The sequence below is a fragment of the Lycium barbarum genome, chromosome 6, assembly GCF_019175385.1.
Source record: "Lycium barbarum isolate Lr01 chromosome 6, ASM1917538v2, whole genome shotgun sequence".
Taxonomy (NCBI): domain Eukaryota; kingdom Viridiplantae; phylum Streptophyta; class Magnoliopsida; order Solanales; family Solanaceae; genus Lycium; species Lycium barbarum.
The window spans coordinates 102,630,192-102,646,361 of NC_083342.1; the positions used below are offsets into that span (position 1 = coordinate 102,630,192).

Sequence of the window (16,170 nt, forward strand, 5' to 3'; positions counted from 1 at the left end):
GGTGGAGGTGCTTAACCACTGAGCCATCCCTCACTTGTCTTTAACCGGTTTAACCGAACTGGTTGACGGGTTTAATTCTATATCCTATTTTGAGGTAATGTATCCTCGAGTCATCATGTATTCATGTTGTATAAGTACATGCTTATGTAATATTTTTCTTATTTGTTGTCACACAATTTTTTTTTTAAAATATTCGTTAACGTGCTTTAAGGTATTAAAACTTAATCAAATTTTCAGGAGTGCTACATTTATGGAAGAAAGTTATTTCGAAGTATGACTTTTAATATTGGTATTATATATATATATATAACTTATTTCTTATTTTTATTTAGGTTAAAGATTCATATAATTGATCATAAATTGTTTAAAACCGAGTCATGTAGTTATTGTTATTATTTTTTAGCTTTATGAGACTTTTAAATTTCTTTTCTCTAAATTATAATAGTTAAATCTTATTATATGTTAGTGGTATTAGTTTTTAACAAATCTTTATAATTCCTACCCCCACCCCAAAACTCAAAAAGAAAAAACAATAATAAGGAGTAATGATAAAGAAATGATGTAGTCTTTGAATGCCTTGTGGTAGGACCTGAAAAACCTCCAACCTCCCTCGTCTCACCAACCAGCCTAAAACATGCACAACTAAAATATCATTTCTTCACTTTCAAGATTCTCCAAGGTTCACCCCATTCCAATATATACGTGTATCTCCCATGATTCTAAAATATAACCCCAAACAAAGGAAAAAAACAGAGAAGATTTATGGAGCAATCAAGTAAATGGATGATATTGATAGCAAGCACATGGATTCAAGCATTTACAGGGACAAATTTTGACTTCTCCTCCTATTCTTCTGAATTGAAATCTGTTCTTGGAATTTCACAGGTTCAACTGAATTATCTGTCTATGGCATCAGATTTTGGGAAAGCATTTGGTTGGTGTTCAGGTGTCTCTCTTATGTATTTCCCATTATGGTTTGTTCTTGTCATTGCTGCTTTCATGGGACTTGTTGGTTATGGTCTTCAATGGATGGTCATTCAGAGAATCATCATTTTGCCTTATTTCTTGGTTAGTTTTGTTATTCTCTTTTTCTTCTTCTTGGCCTTAAAGAAAAGATCTCTTCTTGGTCAGTTTTCTCTTCTCTGCTCCCAAAAATCTTCTTGAAAACTTAATCCAATTTTTGCTGTTCACTGTATATCCATTGCTTTTTGCCTTGTATTTTTGTTTTACTTGAGAATATCTTCTCTCTGGATTCTTTGTTGAACTAGTGGTTGACAGTTGTTGGAGCTACCACAACAACTTACTGCAACAAACTTTATTATTTTAGAAATGACTTTTGAACCCTACCAGGCAATAATAGAAACATAAGTACAGTTAATGTTTGGTGAGGACTAAGAAAATTGATCAACCAGAAACCATGAAGTCTAGTAGTCTACCATGGAAAGAAGAGGGGACTAAAAAGAGGGGAAAACTCTGTTTACTGAGGGCTGTCTTAGCTAAACTATCTTAAAATCTGCTCTGCATATATGTTAAAAGAGAAGACAACCCCCACTGAAGTGCCAATCAAAGTCTTCTGTAAAATAAACGGTGTCCATCAAGTAGAGTTAAAAAATATTTAGAAGGCAAACTAACTTAGTTTATCATTTCTGAGGTTTCTCATTAGGTAAAAAATCTTGCTCTTGACAACCATAAAGTGACTGCCACCAAGGAGAAAGAGTTTAACATCTTATTCTCAGCAACTTCCATTCTAATCAATTAATGTTTTGTGCTTGAAAGCCTTTTTGCTAATCTAAAAAAGGTCTCGAGATTCAAGGGGGACTCTATGGTGCCTTGAGAAGGTTGCCTTTGTAATCCACTGAAATTGCAATATGCAGAATTCCAAGATGCTACATGATTATTTTTCTCAACTCTCTACTTCACCGCGCTTGAAATTCATTGTGATCCTATCTCATTCTCAAGCTCACTGATAAATCTTGTAGGTATTTCTGTTGTGTGTGCTGGCTGGCTGCAGTATCTGCTGGTTTAATACAGTATGTTATGTGTTGTGCATAAAAAATTTCGCAGCAAATAGGCCATTTGCATTGTCCCTCAGCATAAGTTTCAATGGTGCAAGTGCAGCCCTGTACAACCTCATTGCCAATTCAATTAACTCCAAAGATGACACTCTATACCTTCTTCTTAATGCCCTAGTCCCCCTTGTCACATCAGTTGCAGCTTTGCCTATCCTCCGGCAGCCTCATTCTCAAACCCTTCGTGCTGATTCTGTTCACAGAGAATATCTCAATTTCCGTTGCCTAACCATACTAGCAGTTCTTACCGGCCTTTATCTCTTAATCCTGAATTCGGTCTCATATAGTGCACAGACTGCTCGTATCCTCTTGGCTGGCGCACTGTTCTTGCTGGTCCTACCGGTGATTGCACCAGGGGTTATCTGCACAGAAGAGTGGTCTCAACTGTTCCATCCTAATAATTATATGTCACTCGAAGACAATGATCCTGATGATTTTGGAATGCACAAAGAAATGATGTGGAAAGAGGCTTCGAATATGAGTTTTTGGACTGAAAATTCTCATGGTTCAAAGGAGAAGGAAAGTTGGACTAGCAGTTTTCTGTTGAGAGATCGTTTGCTGCTGCTTGGAGAAGAACATTCAGCAAATCTGCTCATGCATAGGTTGGATTTCTGGCTATATTACCTAGTATATTTCTGTGGGGGGACACTCGTACTCGTTTACAGCAACAATCTAGGTCAAATTTCAGAGTCACTTGGATATAGTTCGGAGATCAGCTTTCTTGTTGCACTCTATTCTGCATGTTCCTTCTTCGGGCGCCTGCTTTCAGCCGCCCCAGATTTCCTACGCGAGTAAGTACTTCAAGATTTACTATTCTTTAGATGAACAATCACCATAATAGTCAAAACATTGACAGCTGAAATGGTTTTTTTTCGGATGCAGCAAGATGTACTACGCAAGGACCGCATGGCTTGCATTTGCGCTGATTCCAACACCACTGGCTTTCTTCCTGCTTGTTTTATCAGGAAGCAAAGCTGCATTGAGTGCTGCCACGGCGTTACTTGGGCTGAGCTCTGGTTTTGTATTTTCAGCAGCAGTGTCGATAACCTCTGAGCTGTTTGGCCCCAACAGTGCAGGAGTCAATCACAACATTCTCATCACCAACATCCCTCTGGGATCACTACTCTATGGACTTCTTGCAGCTCTCGTCTATGAAGCAAACCTAGGAAAACCAAACCAAGTTCTTGTATTAGATGGATCAAAGGTTTGCATGGGTAGGAACTGTTACATTCAGACATTTATGTGGTGGGGATGCATCTCTTTATTCGGAGTAGCATCGAGTTTCCTGCTTTTCTTAAGAACTAAAGCTGCCTATGACAGTCATGAAAGGAACCAAAATTGGACGAGACTAATCTGAGTGAGATTATCCTTCCGCACTGTCTTGAGACAGCTATATGAAGATAGGTGCCATTGGAATCACTACCCCATAGCGCAAGTAACAGCAGTCACGCATAACATCCTGAGAAAGGGTGGAAAAAGGTATAACATTTGACACAAATGGTAGGACGGAAGCGTCTAGATCATGAGCATGATGAAACAAGAATGTAAATCCAGGCAGGTTAGCATACTCTACTCTTTGCATGAGTAAGGAATAGAGAGATAAATTGAAAATTGTTAAGGAAGACACAGATAAAAAAGCTATGGAAGTTGAAACTTGATGGAATAGGACTGTTTGAAGTTATAAGTTTTACTGACAAGCTATGCTGGCTTCTCCACAAAAGGTTAATCCTCCGATGAGATACTAAAATACTGTCATCCCCTTCAAATAGACTATAAAAAAAGATAGTTGATCACCTGAATCCAGAAATTTTATGAAGTTCCCCCCTCCTCCACTCTCTTCTTTGGGGCAGGGCACATCAAAAGTTGAGCATAGGAGGAAAAAAAAATCGAATGCCATGTAAAAGTAATGCGAATGCATTTATTACCTTGACTGTCTTTGGGACAGATTCTGTATAATGAGCATTTATTATCTTGACTGTCTTTGGGACAGATTCTGTATAATGAACACAATACCGATGAAGAAACTAGATAAAACTAGATACCTTGGAACAAGTTACCTGTTGCAGCATTTTTAAATGGCCTAAAAACCGTTCTTTTGTGTCTAAATTTGTCGGACATGCTCCCAGGAATCAAAAGATATAGCTCATATGGTGCGTTTATAAAGGAGAAAAGAAACAACTAGAATGGGAGCAAACAGCTTTCTCTTTAAATCATTTGCAAAAGGATGTTGCTCCATAAGGCTGCCAAGTGTTTTCTCTAGTCTCTAAGAATATGAGTAGGAACATACTAAAAAACTCTACAAGTGATTGGCTCTGCCTGAAAAATATCTAAAACATTATGGATTTCTTCAGTCTAGGACACTATCGGCAGGTTCAGCAGACAAAAGATGAAGAAGCGCTAGAAGCTGGGTTGAACACTGAAAGACAGTGAAGCCTCAGGATTTCAAATACAAAAAAGTAATGACTATTTTCTTATATCGACATGTTAACAGGCATGTAATTGTCAAAATAATTGCTAAATTCCATTCTTTGAAATGATATAGCAGAGTTAATGCTTAGTACACAGACAGAAGATAACCACCACAATCACAATTTAGACAATACATACACAGAGAATAAAATAGAAAGTTGAATCTTTTAAAACAGAGTTTGCATGCACCTGAGGTAAACTAAGAAAACTGCAGAAAATAAAATTGAGTAGACATGGTTTCAAACACTTGTCGTTAAGCTACAACTTCCAACAATTACAAGAGCAGTTTTAACCAATTTGTATTGGGTTGTCATGGTTTGCACCCGCCACATCTTTAGGCACCAATTCAGATGGGAAATCACCTCTGAGAATCTGAACCCTGAAATGGATTTTGCTGGCGCTGCACTCTGAAAGTTCAAACACAAGTCCATCCCCTTCCTTCAAATTATTATCATCCACAAATTTTCTCCACTCACCGCTAAATTTTTGGTTACATTTTCCACCGTAAAACATATCCCACTTCTTTCGACCACAACTTAGGACTACAGGTGCTCCATCAGAAGGAAGCTCGTCGGTCATTTTTTTGGGTATATACTGTCAACATTCAAAGAAATTCAGTGCCTCCGAGGACTTTAGCAGTAAAAAGTTTCTTCTTTTATTTAATTACTAAATATGCTATATTTACACTTTCTTATTTATTTTTTATCTTGTAATTCAAATGCAATTTCAGTACTAGTATCTATGTAATTTAAAAAAAAAAAATACTCATTGACACCGAGGCACACGCACAGCGCTCTGCCCAAAAACTAGTAACTATATATATATTTTAGAGACTAAATTTTAAACCTAGAACACACACCATTGCAAAGAATCATTTTATAATCAAATATTAACGCTTTATAGAAAGAGGAGGGGGAAAAAATGGGAGTTACCAAATTGTAGAGGGGCTTGACACTGCTCTTTGAGAGAATCATATCAACATAGGGTTTCCCAGAGAGTGGCCAGTATTCCCCATTGTCGATTTCTTCGATTCCAGTCCTTTCAATCTCAGGTTGTTTCTAAAAAAGAATCATGCAAGCTTTAAAATCTAAAAGGGGCTCGAAATTTAAAAAAAAAAAAAGAAGAGAAATTGTTTGGAATCATGGGAATGTACCTCCATTGCAGATTAATCAGAGAATTGGAGTTCTGTTCCGTTTAGAGAGAGTACATAATAAAACCCTGAACTGCAAACAGTGTACTTTCGGCCTTCGGGTGTGTGGGTTTAGTGTTAAGAAAAATAACTAGTTGGCTACTTGGCTGGAGGGAAGTGGGCGTGGGGGTGGGGGTGAAGGGGGTGGGTGTGTGGATTTGAGTCCGGAACCATAATAGCCCTATAAAAATTCTTTTGAACCAAAATATCCCAACAAAAAAAAAAGTTACAAAAATACCTATAGCGCAGTATTTTACTGCGCTATAGCAGTAACGGAGACGGAGCCGTTAACCGCTATAGCGCATTAATTTACTGCGCTATAGTGTATTTACACAGGTCATATAGCGCAGTAATTTATTGCGCTATAGTGCGTTTGTTTTTTTCTTTTTTCCAACTCTTTTAGTTAACCCTTCTTCCATTGTCCTTTTAACGTATTTTGACCATAGATTAATCATGCTTCGCGACCCCAAAACATCAATATTTTATATAGAACCCTACTTATTTTTGTGCGATTAATAAGATAGGATCAATACATCAAGGATACGCAAAAGTTCGGATGGGCGTTTTAGTGAATGAAAAGTGCTCGAACGCTATTTTCGTTTGAAGGTTCGGCGACATTATCTTGAAGTTCTTTGCGAATACTTAAATTTGTTCATCAATAATTAATCAAAAGTTTCTCAAAATGACAGCATCCATACAAAAAAAAAAAAAAAACTTAATTAAATTGCACCATTCATTCATAACCTTGAGTAGATGAAAATACTTAACATACTAATATTCTTCAAAATAACAGCATAATCATAAATTAAACTTAAAACTAAAATCACAACATTCTTAATCATCATCAGAGTACAAGTCCTCAATATCGTCCTCAGAAAAATATTGGCGATTTCTTAAGACACATCTTTTTTCAGTAGCAGTTAGTTCTCTACCAGTTGATGATGCTTGTTCTTCGGCCAACTTTAGCATGTAAAATCTACAACGTCTTGCCAGCATTCTGTTGTTTTCCTTTCTAATTCTTTGCACGGCAAACTCGCAACTTTCTGGACCTACTTGAGGCATGGTTAAGGAGTACCTTGTTGGGATTGGAGCGTTGAGATTTTCCAAGTCACGAACAAGACGTTCTGATTCGGCAAGCCGATGTGACCATTCTCGACGTAAACCGCAATAATATTCCCGCGGATCTGAATATTTCACACTGCAGAAAGCATCATTACGCTCTATAAGAAGGTGGGGATTTAGCTCATCTAGTTTGAAATCACTGGTATCGCTCGAAAAACTACTATGATTTGAACTTTCATCATCACTGCTATTTGGTTCTTTTGGAAGGAGTAAAGACCAAGGTGATTTTCTACTGCTTGACATTGAATAATACGGTGTAGTCTATTAAGAAAAGAAAGGGCTATTTATATAGTTGCAAACCCCCAAGAACCCTCCGGGGGGGGGGGGGGAGGGTCTTAATGACCCTACCTACTTACCTTCTTGTAAGAAAAATATTAATCTTCATCGGACATTTCACAGTCCGAATCCCACTTGGATCTAAATCTTGTGCTACCATGTATACCATATTCTACCCTATGGTAACGTATTTGCATCTGATTGTTCTCTTCGCGAAAACGATTAAGAGCCAAATTAAACTCTTTTGGAGTTTTGCGAGGCATTGACATAGCACGTTTTTTAGGCGTTCAAGCCCTACTGACGCTAACTTGTGCTCCAGTGCTTCAGCTTCCCTAACACGCCAATCCCACTCCTCTCTCATTTTATTATTATATTCTCGATTGAATCTGTCGTTAGGGTTATTTGAGTAATGAAAATCATCATCACTTAGTTCCCATGTCCTACCCATTGCTTCAAAGATGTTTGCTGGAGTGAACGATATAACACGATTAATATCTCTAAATTGATCAAAAAATGACATCTTAACTCAATTTTGTGTGGAATGTTGCGTTTGTAACAGTTAGTCGTCAAATTACATTATATAAAGTTTGATTCGAACTATTTTGGCAGGTGAGGTGATGGTTGTTCAGCCGCATAGCGCAGTTAAATCATGTGTTATATAGTATAACACATGATTTTACAGCGTTATTATGACACAACGCCTCAATAAGGCATTAATTTACTGCGTTATAGTACTATAACGCAGTAAATTAATGCGTTATTCATTTCTCCACCCATTATTTGATTCGACGTAACACTGCAAAACACTGTAATTGCATGCATGCATTAGTCCTATTAATACCGAGTTTTAACTAGTTTTATCATTCTGTATAAGGCAAAAAAAGCATAAAATTTTCAGTTTCAACTAGTTTTATCATTCTGTATTCCTCCTCAGTTATTCAAAATATGACAGATGTTCCAAGAATTAAAGTTTCTTTATTCTGGGACGGACAAATTTTATTCGAGGAAAATAATTTGCGCTACGATTCTCCACCAAAATATCATGTTAAGTTTCCACTTGACTTAAAATTCTCAAAACTACTCCAAGCCTTGTATAATAGACTACAAGTTAGTAGAAGTGATTTTGATCTAAGTATAATTGAAAAATATCCAGTGTCATTTACGCCGCAAGGTGTAACTAGTTATGGACAGTGGTACATTCAAGACGATGATTCTTTGACTGATTATTTGAAGGCGCCGTATGATTATAGGCGATGCATAACTTTAAACGTCCTTGAAATGTATATCGAAAAGGTGCCCATTAATCGACTTGAATTCATGGCTAGGGCTCCTCAGGAAGCCCGAAATAGCCCTCGTCGGGAAGCCCCGTCTATAATTCAGGCCGAAGTCACTTAAGCGGAACCTACTTATCAACACAATTACCCTGATATGAGTACCTATGAAAGCATCTTGACTAGCCAAATGCCTCTGGATAGATTAAGTCAGCAATTTGACGGGCAGTGGTAAATATTCATTATGTGTAGTGGCACTTGAATACTGCTAATGATGTCGATTATATTATTTAGGGGCTATACACCTGATATGGATCATATCGGACGGTCTCTTCAATCGGGATGGAGGAATCAGGTTGGAACATCCTCAGCCTATCCAACAACTCAAAGCGATGGACCTTCCTCAAATTTCGGTGCAGTTGATTACTATCGGTACGTCTATTTTTTTTAACATCAATAGTGCTATTTGATGTGTAGTAGTTAAAACATCCTAATTTCTAATATAGGGAGAATGTGGTGGTTGCACCAAATTATAGGCAAAGGACTGCTATGGATGGTCCGGATTATCCGAATTATATAGTGACATCACCCAGCGATAGTGAGGAAATACCTAATGCGGAGGAAAGTGACGATGAGCAAAGTGACGATGAGATTGAGGTTGGAATTAATCCTCAACATCAATTAGAATTGTTGCAAGACATGATGGACAGTCCGGCACACGTGGAGGAACTGAATTCACAACAACCATTTGAACAGCAAGAGTCGACTCCGTTTCAGCCGCAAAGCCAATTTCAACAGCAAGAGTCGACGCCGATTCAATGGCATTCCGATGAGATCCCCTATCTTGATCATCTTCAAGATCGCCCAGATGCCTTTGTCTTTACCAGGGATGATGATCATATTCGGCGAAGGTTGTGGAAAGAGCCAGTGGATCTTTTAAAACAGAAGGTTCATATTGAAAAAGGGATGATTTTCAGCTCAAAAAAATCATTGCAAAGGGCTGTTAAGATTTATTGCATTCAGTGGATGAGGGAGTTTAAAGTTGACGATTCCACACGAAAAGTTTGGCGATTGGTCTGTAAGCGAAAATATCAAGGCTGCGAATGATTGCTTCGTGGTAAGGAAACTGCTGAAAAGATGTGGACTATTTCAAAGTTCTACACAAAGCACAGTTGTGATATGGGTGACCTCCCAGATGATCATTGCAATCTAGATACTAATTTGATTGCGCGTGTATTAGTTGTCGACATTGGAAAAAACCCAAGGTATCCCCTTCGCCTAAGTTTATTTTATTTTTGTTGTTAATATAATGTTCGTCGTTGTTACATGCTGATATTTGAACTTTTTCAGGTACCCTATTAAAGATTGTATTACAGCCGTCCTGAAAGTATATAGCAAAACTGTTACTAGGAGGAAGGCGTATCTTGGGCGTAGGCGTGCACATGAGATAGTCTACGGCAATTGGAAGGGCTCTTTTAAGAAGTTGCCGAGATACATGGCGGCTCTACAACATTTCAATCATGGTACTGTTGTTGAATGGAAGCTCAAATCGAAACCTGGTGTGCCCGGTAATATTTTTGATTTTGTGTTTTGGGCATTTAAACCATGCATTGATGGTTTTGCTCATTGTCGGCCTGTAATATCAATAGATGGAACACATGTGTATGGGAAGTATGACATAAAGCTGCTAATAGCAGTTGGAATGGATGCAAATGGAGCTATATTCCCTCTAGCTTTTGCAATTGCAGCTAATGAGAGCATTAGTACGTGGGGTATGTTTTTGGACTACTTAAGGCAACACGTTATTAAGGATCGCATGGGAATCAGTGTGATATCAGACAGAAATGCTGGCATATTGCACAATATGTTCAATTTGCAGGGGTGGCAGCCACCCTTTGCCTACCATCGTTATTGTTTAAGGCATTTGAAGGCAAACTTCCAAAAGGCATATCGAATCCCAGCACTTTGCAATTGGATGTGGGCGGCTGCAACAGAGCATCAGGAGAAGAAGTTTAACCTGCAGATGGACATTATTAGGCGGGCGAATGAGGAAGCCTTCCACTGGTTGAATGCAATTGATAAAGACAAATGGACATTACACCAGGATGAAGGTAGGCGATGGGGTATGCTGACAACAAATAGCTCCGAGTCATTCAATGGTTTGTTAAAATCTACACGCGGACTACCTGTCACCGCAATGGTGAGAATGACATTTAAGCAGGTTGTGGAGCGGTTCATCACTCGATCAAAAGAGGCCAAAGCATATGCAGCAGAAGGTCTAAGATGGTTGCCAAAACCGTCAACACTGTTCGAGCACCACAAATATAAGGCTCAGTAACATGACCGGATGGAGTACAACCCTGCAGAGCGCATATTTGAACTCACAACAAGTGTACACCAAGGTAAAGGAGGTAACATCCGTACAATTTGTGAGATTCCAAGAACATGCACATGCGGCAAGTGGCAATCATATCACATGCCATGTTCTTATGCCTTCAAGTGTTTCATCACAATGGGAAAGAACGCCTCCTCGTACATGGTTGAGGAATATACAGTTGAAAATTATACAAGAACGTATGTTGGAAAGGTTCTACCTACTTGGCGGTGAGAGTTATTGGCCACCGGATCCATTTTCAATGGTCGCAAATAAAGCATTTATCCGTAAATTCAGAAAGAATGCATACTCGCGTATTCATAATGAAATGGATGTTCCACCGGGGAGATACACTCGAAAATGCTCATTTTGCAATTATGTTGGTCATGATAAGCGCAAGTGTCCCTTACGACATGGTGGTCAAACTACATCTCACGGTGGAAGTACCTCTCGTAGTGGAGGAAACTTTCGTGGTGGAAGTACCTCTAGTGGTGGTGGCACGTCTAGCGGTGGTGGGGAAGATCAACTCAAGGGCATTAATTGATGAATGTTTTTTAAGATTTTTTCTTACTTTGATGATTGTATGATTATGCTGTTATTTTGAAGAATATTAGTATGTTAAGTATTTTCATCTACTCAAGGTTATGAATGAATGGTGCAATTTAATTAAGTATTTTTTTTTTTTTTTGTATGGATGCTGTCATTTTGAGAAACTTTTGATTAATTATTGATGAACAAATTTAAGTATTCGCAAAGAACTTCAAGATAATGTCGCCGAACCTTCAAACGAAAATGGCGTTCGAGCACTTTTCAGCCACTAAAACGCCCATCCGAACTTTTGCGTATCCTTGATGTATTGATCCTATCTTATTAATCGCACAAAAATAAGTAGGGTTCTATATAAAATATTGATGTTTCGGGGTCACGAAGCATGATTAATCTATGGTCAAAATACGTTAAAAGGACAATGGAAGAAGGGTTAAATAAAAGAGTTGGAAAAAAGAAAAAAAAACAAACGCACTATAGCGCAGTAATTTACTGCGCTATATGACCTGTGTAAGTACACTATAGCGCAGTAAATTAATGCGCTATAGCGGTTAACGGCTCCGTCTCCGTTACTGCTATAGCGCATTATTTCTATAGCGCAGTAAAATACTGCGCTATAGGTATTTTTGTAACTCTTTTTTTTGTTGAGGTATTTTGGTTCAAAAGAATTTTTATAGGGCTATTATGGTTCCGGACCCAGTGGATTTCAATGTTTTAAAAGAACTCAAGGATAATTAATTACTCATTCAAGTTGAATATATCTGTAGTATAATGTTTTTACACAATATGTATTATTTTTATTAGTTTATTAATTATTAATATTTAAGAAATTATCTAAGTACAATATGAGTGATCTAATAATATAGATATTTATCGAGTTGGGAATTTTTGCTCACCAAAAATTTAGACTATTTTAGTTTGTTGTACAAGTAAGACATTATGAAATTGTTTCGTTTTGTCCATTTTTTTTTTATAGTAGAAAATTACAACTGAGAAGTAAAACCTTCTTGAAGATTGACGTAATCAGCAAAAATCCAATGCAGATTGATATTGATGATTTAACATGATTATTGATCGAGTGGAAAAGGAATAATAAAGAATAAGTTATTTGAGGTATATTAAATCCATGGAAAGTATCATCATGCCATTCTATTAAAGTTTAAGGGTTTAATATCTTAATATTAAAATTTCTTTAAGCATCATGTTTAAATATCGCAAATATTAAGTTTGAATTTAATCACCTAATAAATTTGGTAGCCTAAGTCAAATTCTTTCCGAGAATCTTGACCTTTTTTAATGTGCATGAAAATATCTTAAGAATTTATTCTTTAAACAATTTAAAATCATAACTTTAATTGATCCCTATTCCACTAATAGATCTCTTACTCAAATCACATTGATTTCCAAGAATGCAATAATTTGATTCATTTATTAATACTTAACTAGTATTAGTTCCCGACTTTATTCTTTTCATGCCAACTGAAAAGACTTTATTCTTTCCTTGAAATTTCTAGAGTGTGATTCCCTATTCTTTTCTAAAAATGTGTCACACAATGCGCGAACATTATTAAAAAAAGTTTAATCTTAATCATTAATAATCGTGATGTCTTATCGGAGCATATTAGATCATATTGGCTTAAAAAGTTGAACTATCATAATGTCTCTCAATTCAATGTTTTTTTTTAAATTAGACATGCCTATTTACTCCGTTGCTTGGGATATCTTATTGTAAAATTATTTGTTATCTTTGTCTTTACTAATTAACATTTAATTATGTAGTATCATCCATTGTATGATCGTTTTCATCATATTTAAAATCACTATTTGATTTTAAATTCAACTAAATATTGTCATGAAAAACTATTTTCAGAAACACTTTCTTGATTCCGATAAAAAATGAAGAATTAAAATATTCCATAAAGGGAAATTTTTAAAATAATATAATACCTACTAAAGTTATCCAATGTTCATGCTGTACGGATCAAAAGATATAATAGGTGTGACCAAATGGTACTTTTGATGCTGAGATGGTTTGGGCATGTGAGGAGGAGAGACAGAGACGCTCCAGTGCGGAGGTGTGAGAGGTTAGCTATGGATGGTTTCAGAAGAGGTCGGGGTAGGCCGAAAAAGTATTGGGGAGAGGTGCTGAGACAGGACATGACGTAGGTTCAGCTTACCGAGGACATGACCCTAGATAAGAGGTTTTGGAGGACTCAGATTAGGGTAGAAAGCTACTAGGTAGTCGTTGTTTCGATCTATAGTCTATTGCCCTTTGTTTCTTGCTACTATATGTGGTTTCTTGTACTTCGATTATCTTATTTATCTGTGGTAGCTACTGTTCCCTTTTTTTTTCCAGACTGCTTTATTCTGACTTATTCGTTTTCTTTAGTTTCATTTGCATTATGCTTTGAACTGCGTGTGCTTATCTAACCTTTCTCGTTGTGATTTCTCTTGAGCCGAGGGTCTTTTGGAAGCAGCTTCTCTGTCTTTCGAGATAGGGGTATGGTCTGCGTACAATTTAACCTCCCCAGACCTCACATTGTGGGATTTCACTGGGTATGTTGTTGTTTTTGTTGTCATTTGAGTCCCTAAAATAATAAATCGCAATGTAAATCACCTAATAATAAAATTATTAAAAATGAAAAAATATTTAAGAAACTAAGAGGGAAGATACAACTTTCAAGTTAGAAAAATGACTATCTTAAAAATGACTTTCCTTTTGCAAACAAAACAGCCACATGGATAAAAAGAAAAGGGATTAATCGATCAAGCATGTTACTATATTTTATGATATTTATCCAAACCAACTTTTGTAATTACGTAATAATTATCCAATTCGTTTGCACCTGTCTAAAGAGCAGGATTCCTCCAATAATTGGCCAACATTATAAACGATATCATCAGAATATTACCAATCAGACATACCTTATGCAGATCCAATTGAAATTATAATAAATTATATAATGAGCAAATTTAGCAATGATAATACCTATTAATTATTAATTTTCACATAAAAGAATTCTGAGTAATAAAATAATTTTTTAACCATAAATTAAAGATTCACTTCACAATAGTGAAAATTTGCTCGGAATTCTGTATATTTAAAATTATCAATAAGTTTTTTAGTATTTTTTATTTAATTCTCCTCTTTATCTGTTATTTTCCATACTGTGGTATTTTTGTTTAGTTTTTCCATTTATTTTTTATATTTCCTCCAAATAATGTCATACTTCAAAGTACTGTAAAATAAAAGTAGAAATATTGGTTGATAGTGTTTATAATTGATATGTTTTGCATTATGAAATTAGCATCCAAACGCCTTAGTGACGGATCAAACCATGAAACAACAATTGTTTAGCTATGTATTATGCATACGGATTTGAATTTCAAAATAACAACGTATTCTCAGATGAATTAGAATTGATAAGCGGAGTGGATAAAGTTAAGACGTACCTGAAAGAAAGTAACAAATACCCGATAAAATAATTGAACTGCGCTAAACGACACTGTCGAACAAAGCACTAACTGAACGAGGAACCACATAGTTTCCCCTTTAATCACACGTCAAGGCTTTGTTTACATCGTTTTTTCCAATCTTTTCACAGCATCTCGTTTTTATTTTAACATTGTACAAAACTGAAAAGGATGTTCAAAAAGTTGGATCGTAAACATGGGATCAAATTGGTTTTGGTCTGAGAATAGTGGCATCCAATTGTAAAATGCAGTGGCTTATGTAGACTTCAACCGATGGTTAATCTCTCTTAAAGTAGTAATAGAGCGGCTACATCGTGGAAGTTTTAATTCAAATTGATTAAAAAGATAACTGCAAGATGTGTTGAGCAGTTTAATGTGAATCTGCAAACGTGGGTTTTTTTGTTTATGTTTTTCAGTGTTTGTGAATTTGCTTTTTTTTTTTTTTTTTTTTTTTTGTGTGTGTGCGCGTTTTAAAAATTGCATCTTTTTGTATTTTAAAATTAGGATTATTCTGGTGATGACACTTGTTATCCTATCCTTGATTTGCCTCTCCTATTATATATAAATAGATTTTTCAAAGTTTTATGTTAGATTTCTAGATAACAAACTTGTTCAACTAGAGCTTGTTTGAAATGATACTTTATAATAGATTTAAGTGTAATCAGGTTCAATTATATGATTTTGGATTGGTTGTCCAATCAATTAATAGAACTGTGACGTAATCGAAGACGTGCAATTACACACTTTACTTTTCTGAGAAATGTGAAAATTACTAATAATTACATTTTGTAGTGGCAAGTGATTTTCCAAATAGATTTTTCTGTTGATATCTGTTATGTTTAAAATATGTGAGAAATACTCATTAAAAATAATTTCGTATTTTACTATTTTTTGCTATTATTAGTACAAGTATTGATAAATAAAAAAATATTTTATAAACTCATACATACACTTTTGTAATTCTAAAAAATGAATAAATTACATGTTTCATTTTATTCACATGAGTAGGAAGACATCGATTGCTCTTTATTATATTAGTTGTCAATTATACTTATTAAATATATTTTTAAAGTATACATTTTAAAATACCTAGAAATGAAGAGAATTTTATATTTCTTATATGCACATATATTTTCACACATTGAAGTTTATTCACCTGTCCATCTAAATTTTTTTGTTAGTTTTATTTCAAATAAAAATAGCTAATTAATATTTAATCACACTTGTGCTACCCAATATGACACATGAAAGTAGATTATAATTACATTATGGCAGATAAGTCTATATAATTATAATATTATTTGCTTATGTTTTTATGTGTGTGTAAATGGTTTTTGATGATGTTTCTGTTGATTAATTGTATGTCCTATGTGTGTGTTT

General features: G+C 35.7%; 2 protein-coding genes across 2 annotated transcripts; one reads left to right on the forward strand and one right to left on the reverse strand.

Annotated features, from left to right (window-relative positions):
* The first annotated feature begins 558 nt into the window (after window positions 1-558).
* Window positions 559-4,289, forward strand: LOC132645112 (protein NUCLEAR FUSION DEFECTIVE 4-like). Its single transcript, XM_060361895.1, has 3 exons — window positions 559-1,068; window positions 1,980-2,860; window positions 2,952-4,289. Exons 1-3 carry the CDS (start codon window positions 763-765, stop codon window positions 3,424-3,426), a joined length of 1,662 nt encoding a protein of 553 aa, XP_060217878.1. The 5' UTR covers window positions 559-762; the 3' UTR covers window positions 3,427-4,289.
* Window positions 4,290-4,565: 276 nt separating this feature from the next.
* On the reverse strand, window positions 4,566-5,848 carry LOC132645113 (uncharacterized). The gene is made up of 3 exons (XM_060361896.1): window positions 5,692-5,848; window positions 5,471-5,596; window positions 4,566-5,132 (listed from the first exon to the last, which is right to left on the reverse strand). The coding sequence occupies exons 1-3, from the start codon at window positions 5,695-5,697 to the stop codon at window positions 4,827-4,829; spliced, it is 438 nt and encodes a 145-aa protein (XP_060217879.1). The 5' UTR covers window positions 5,698-5,848; the 3' UTR covers window positions 4,566-4,826.
* Between the last annotated feature and the right edge of the window lie 10,322 nt (window positions 5,849-16,170).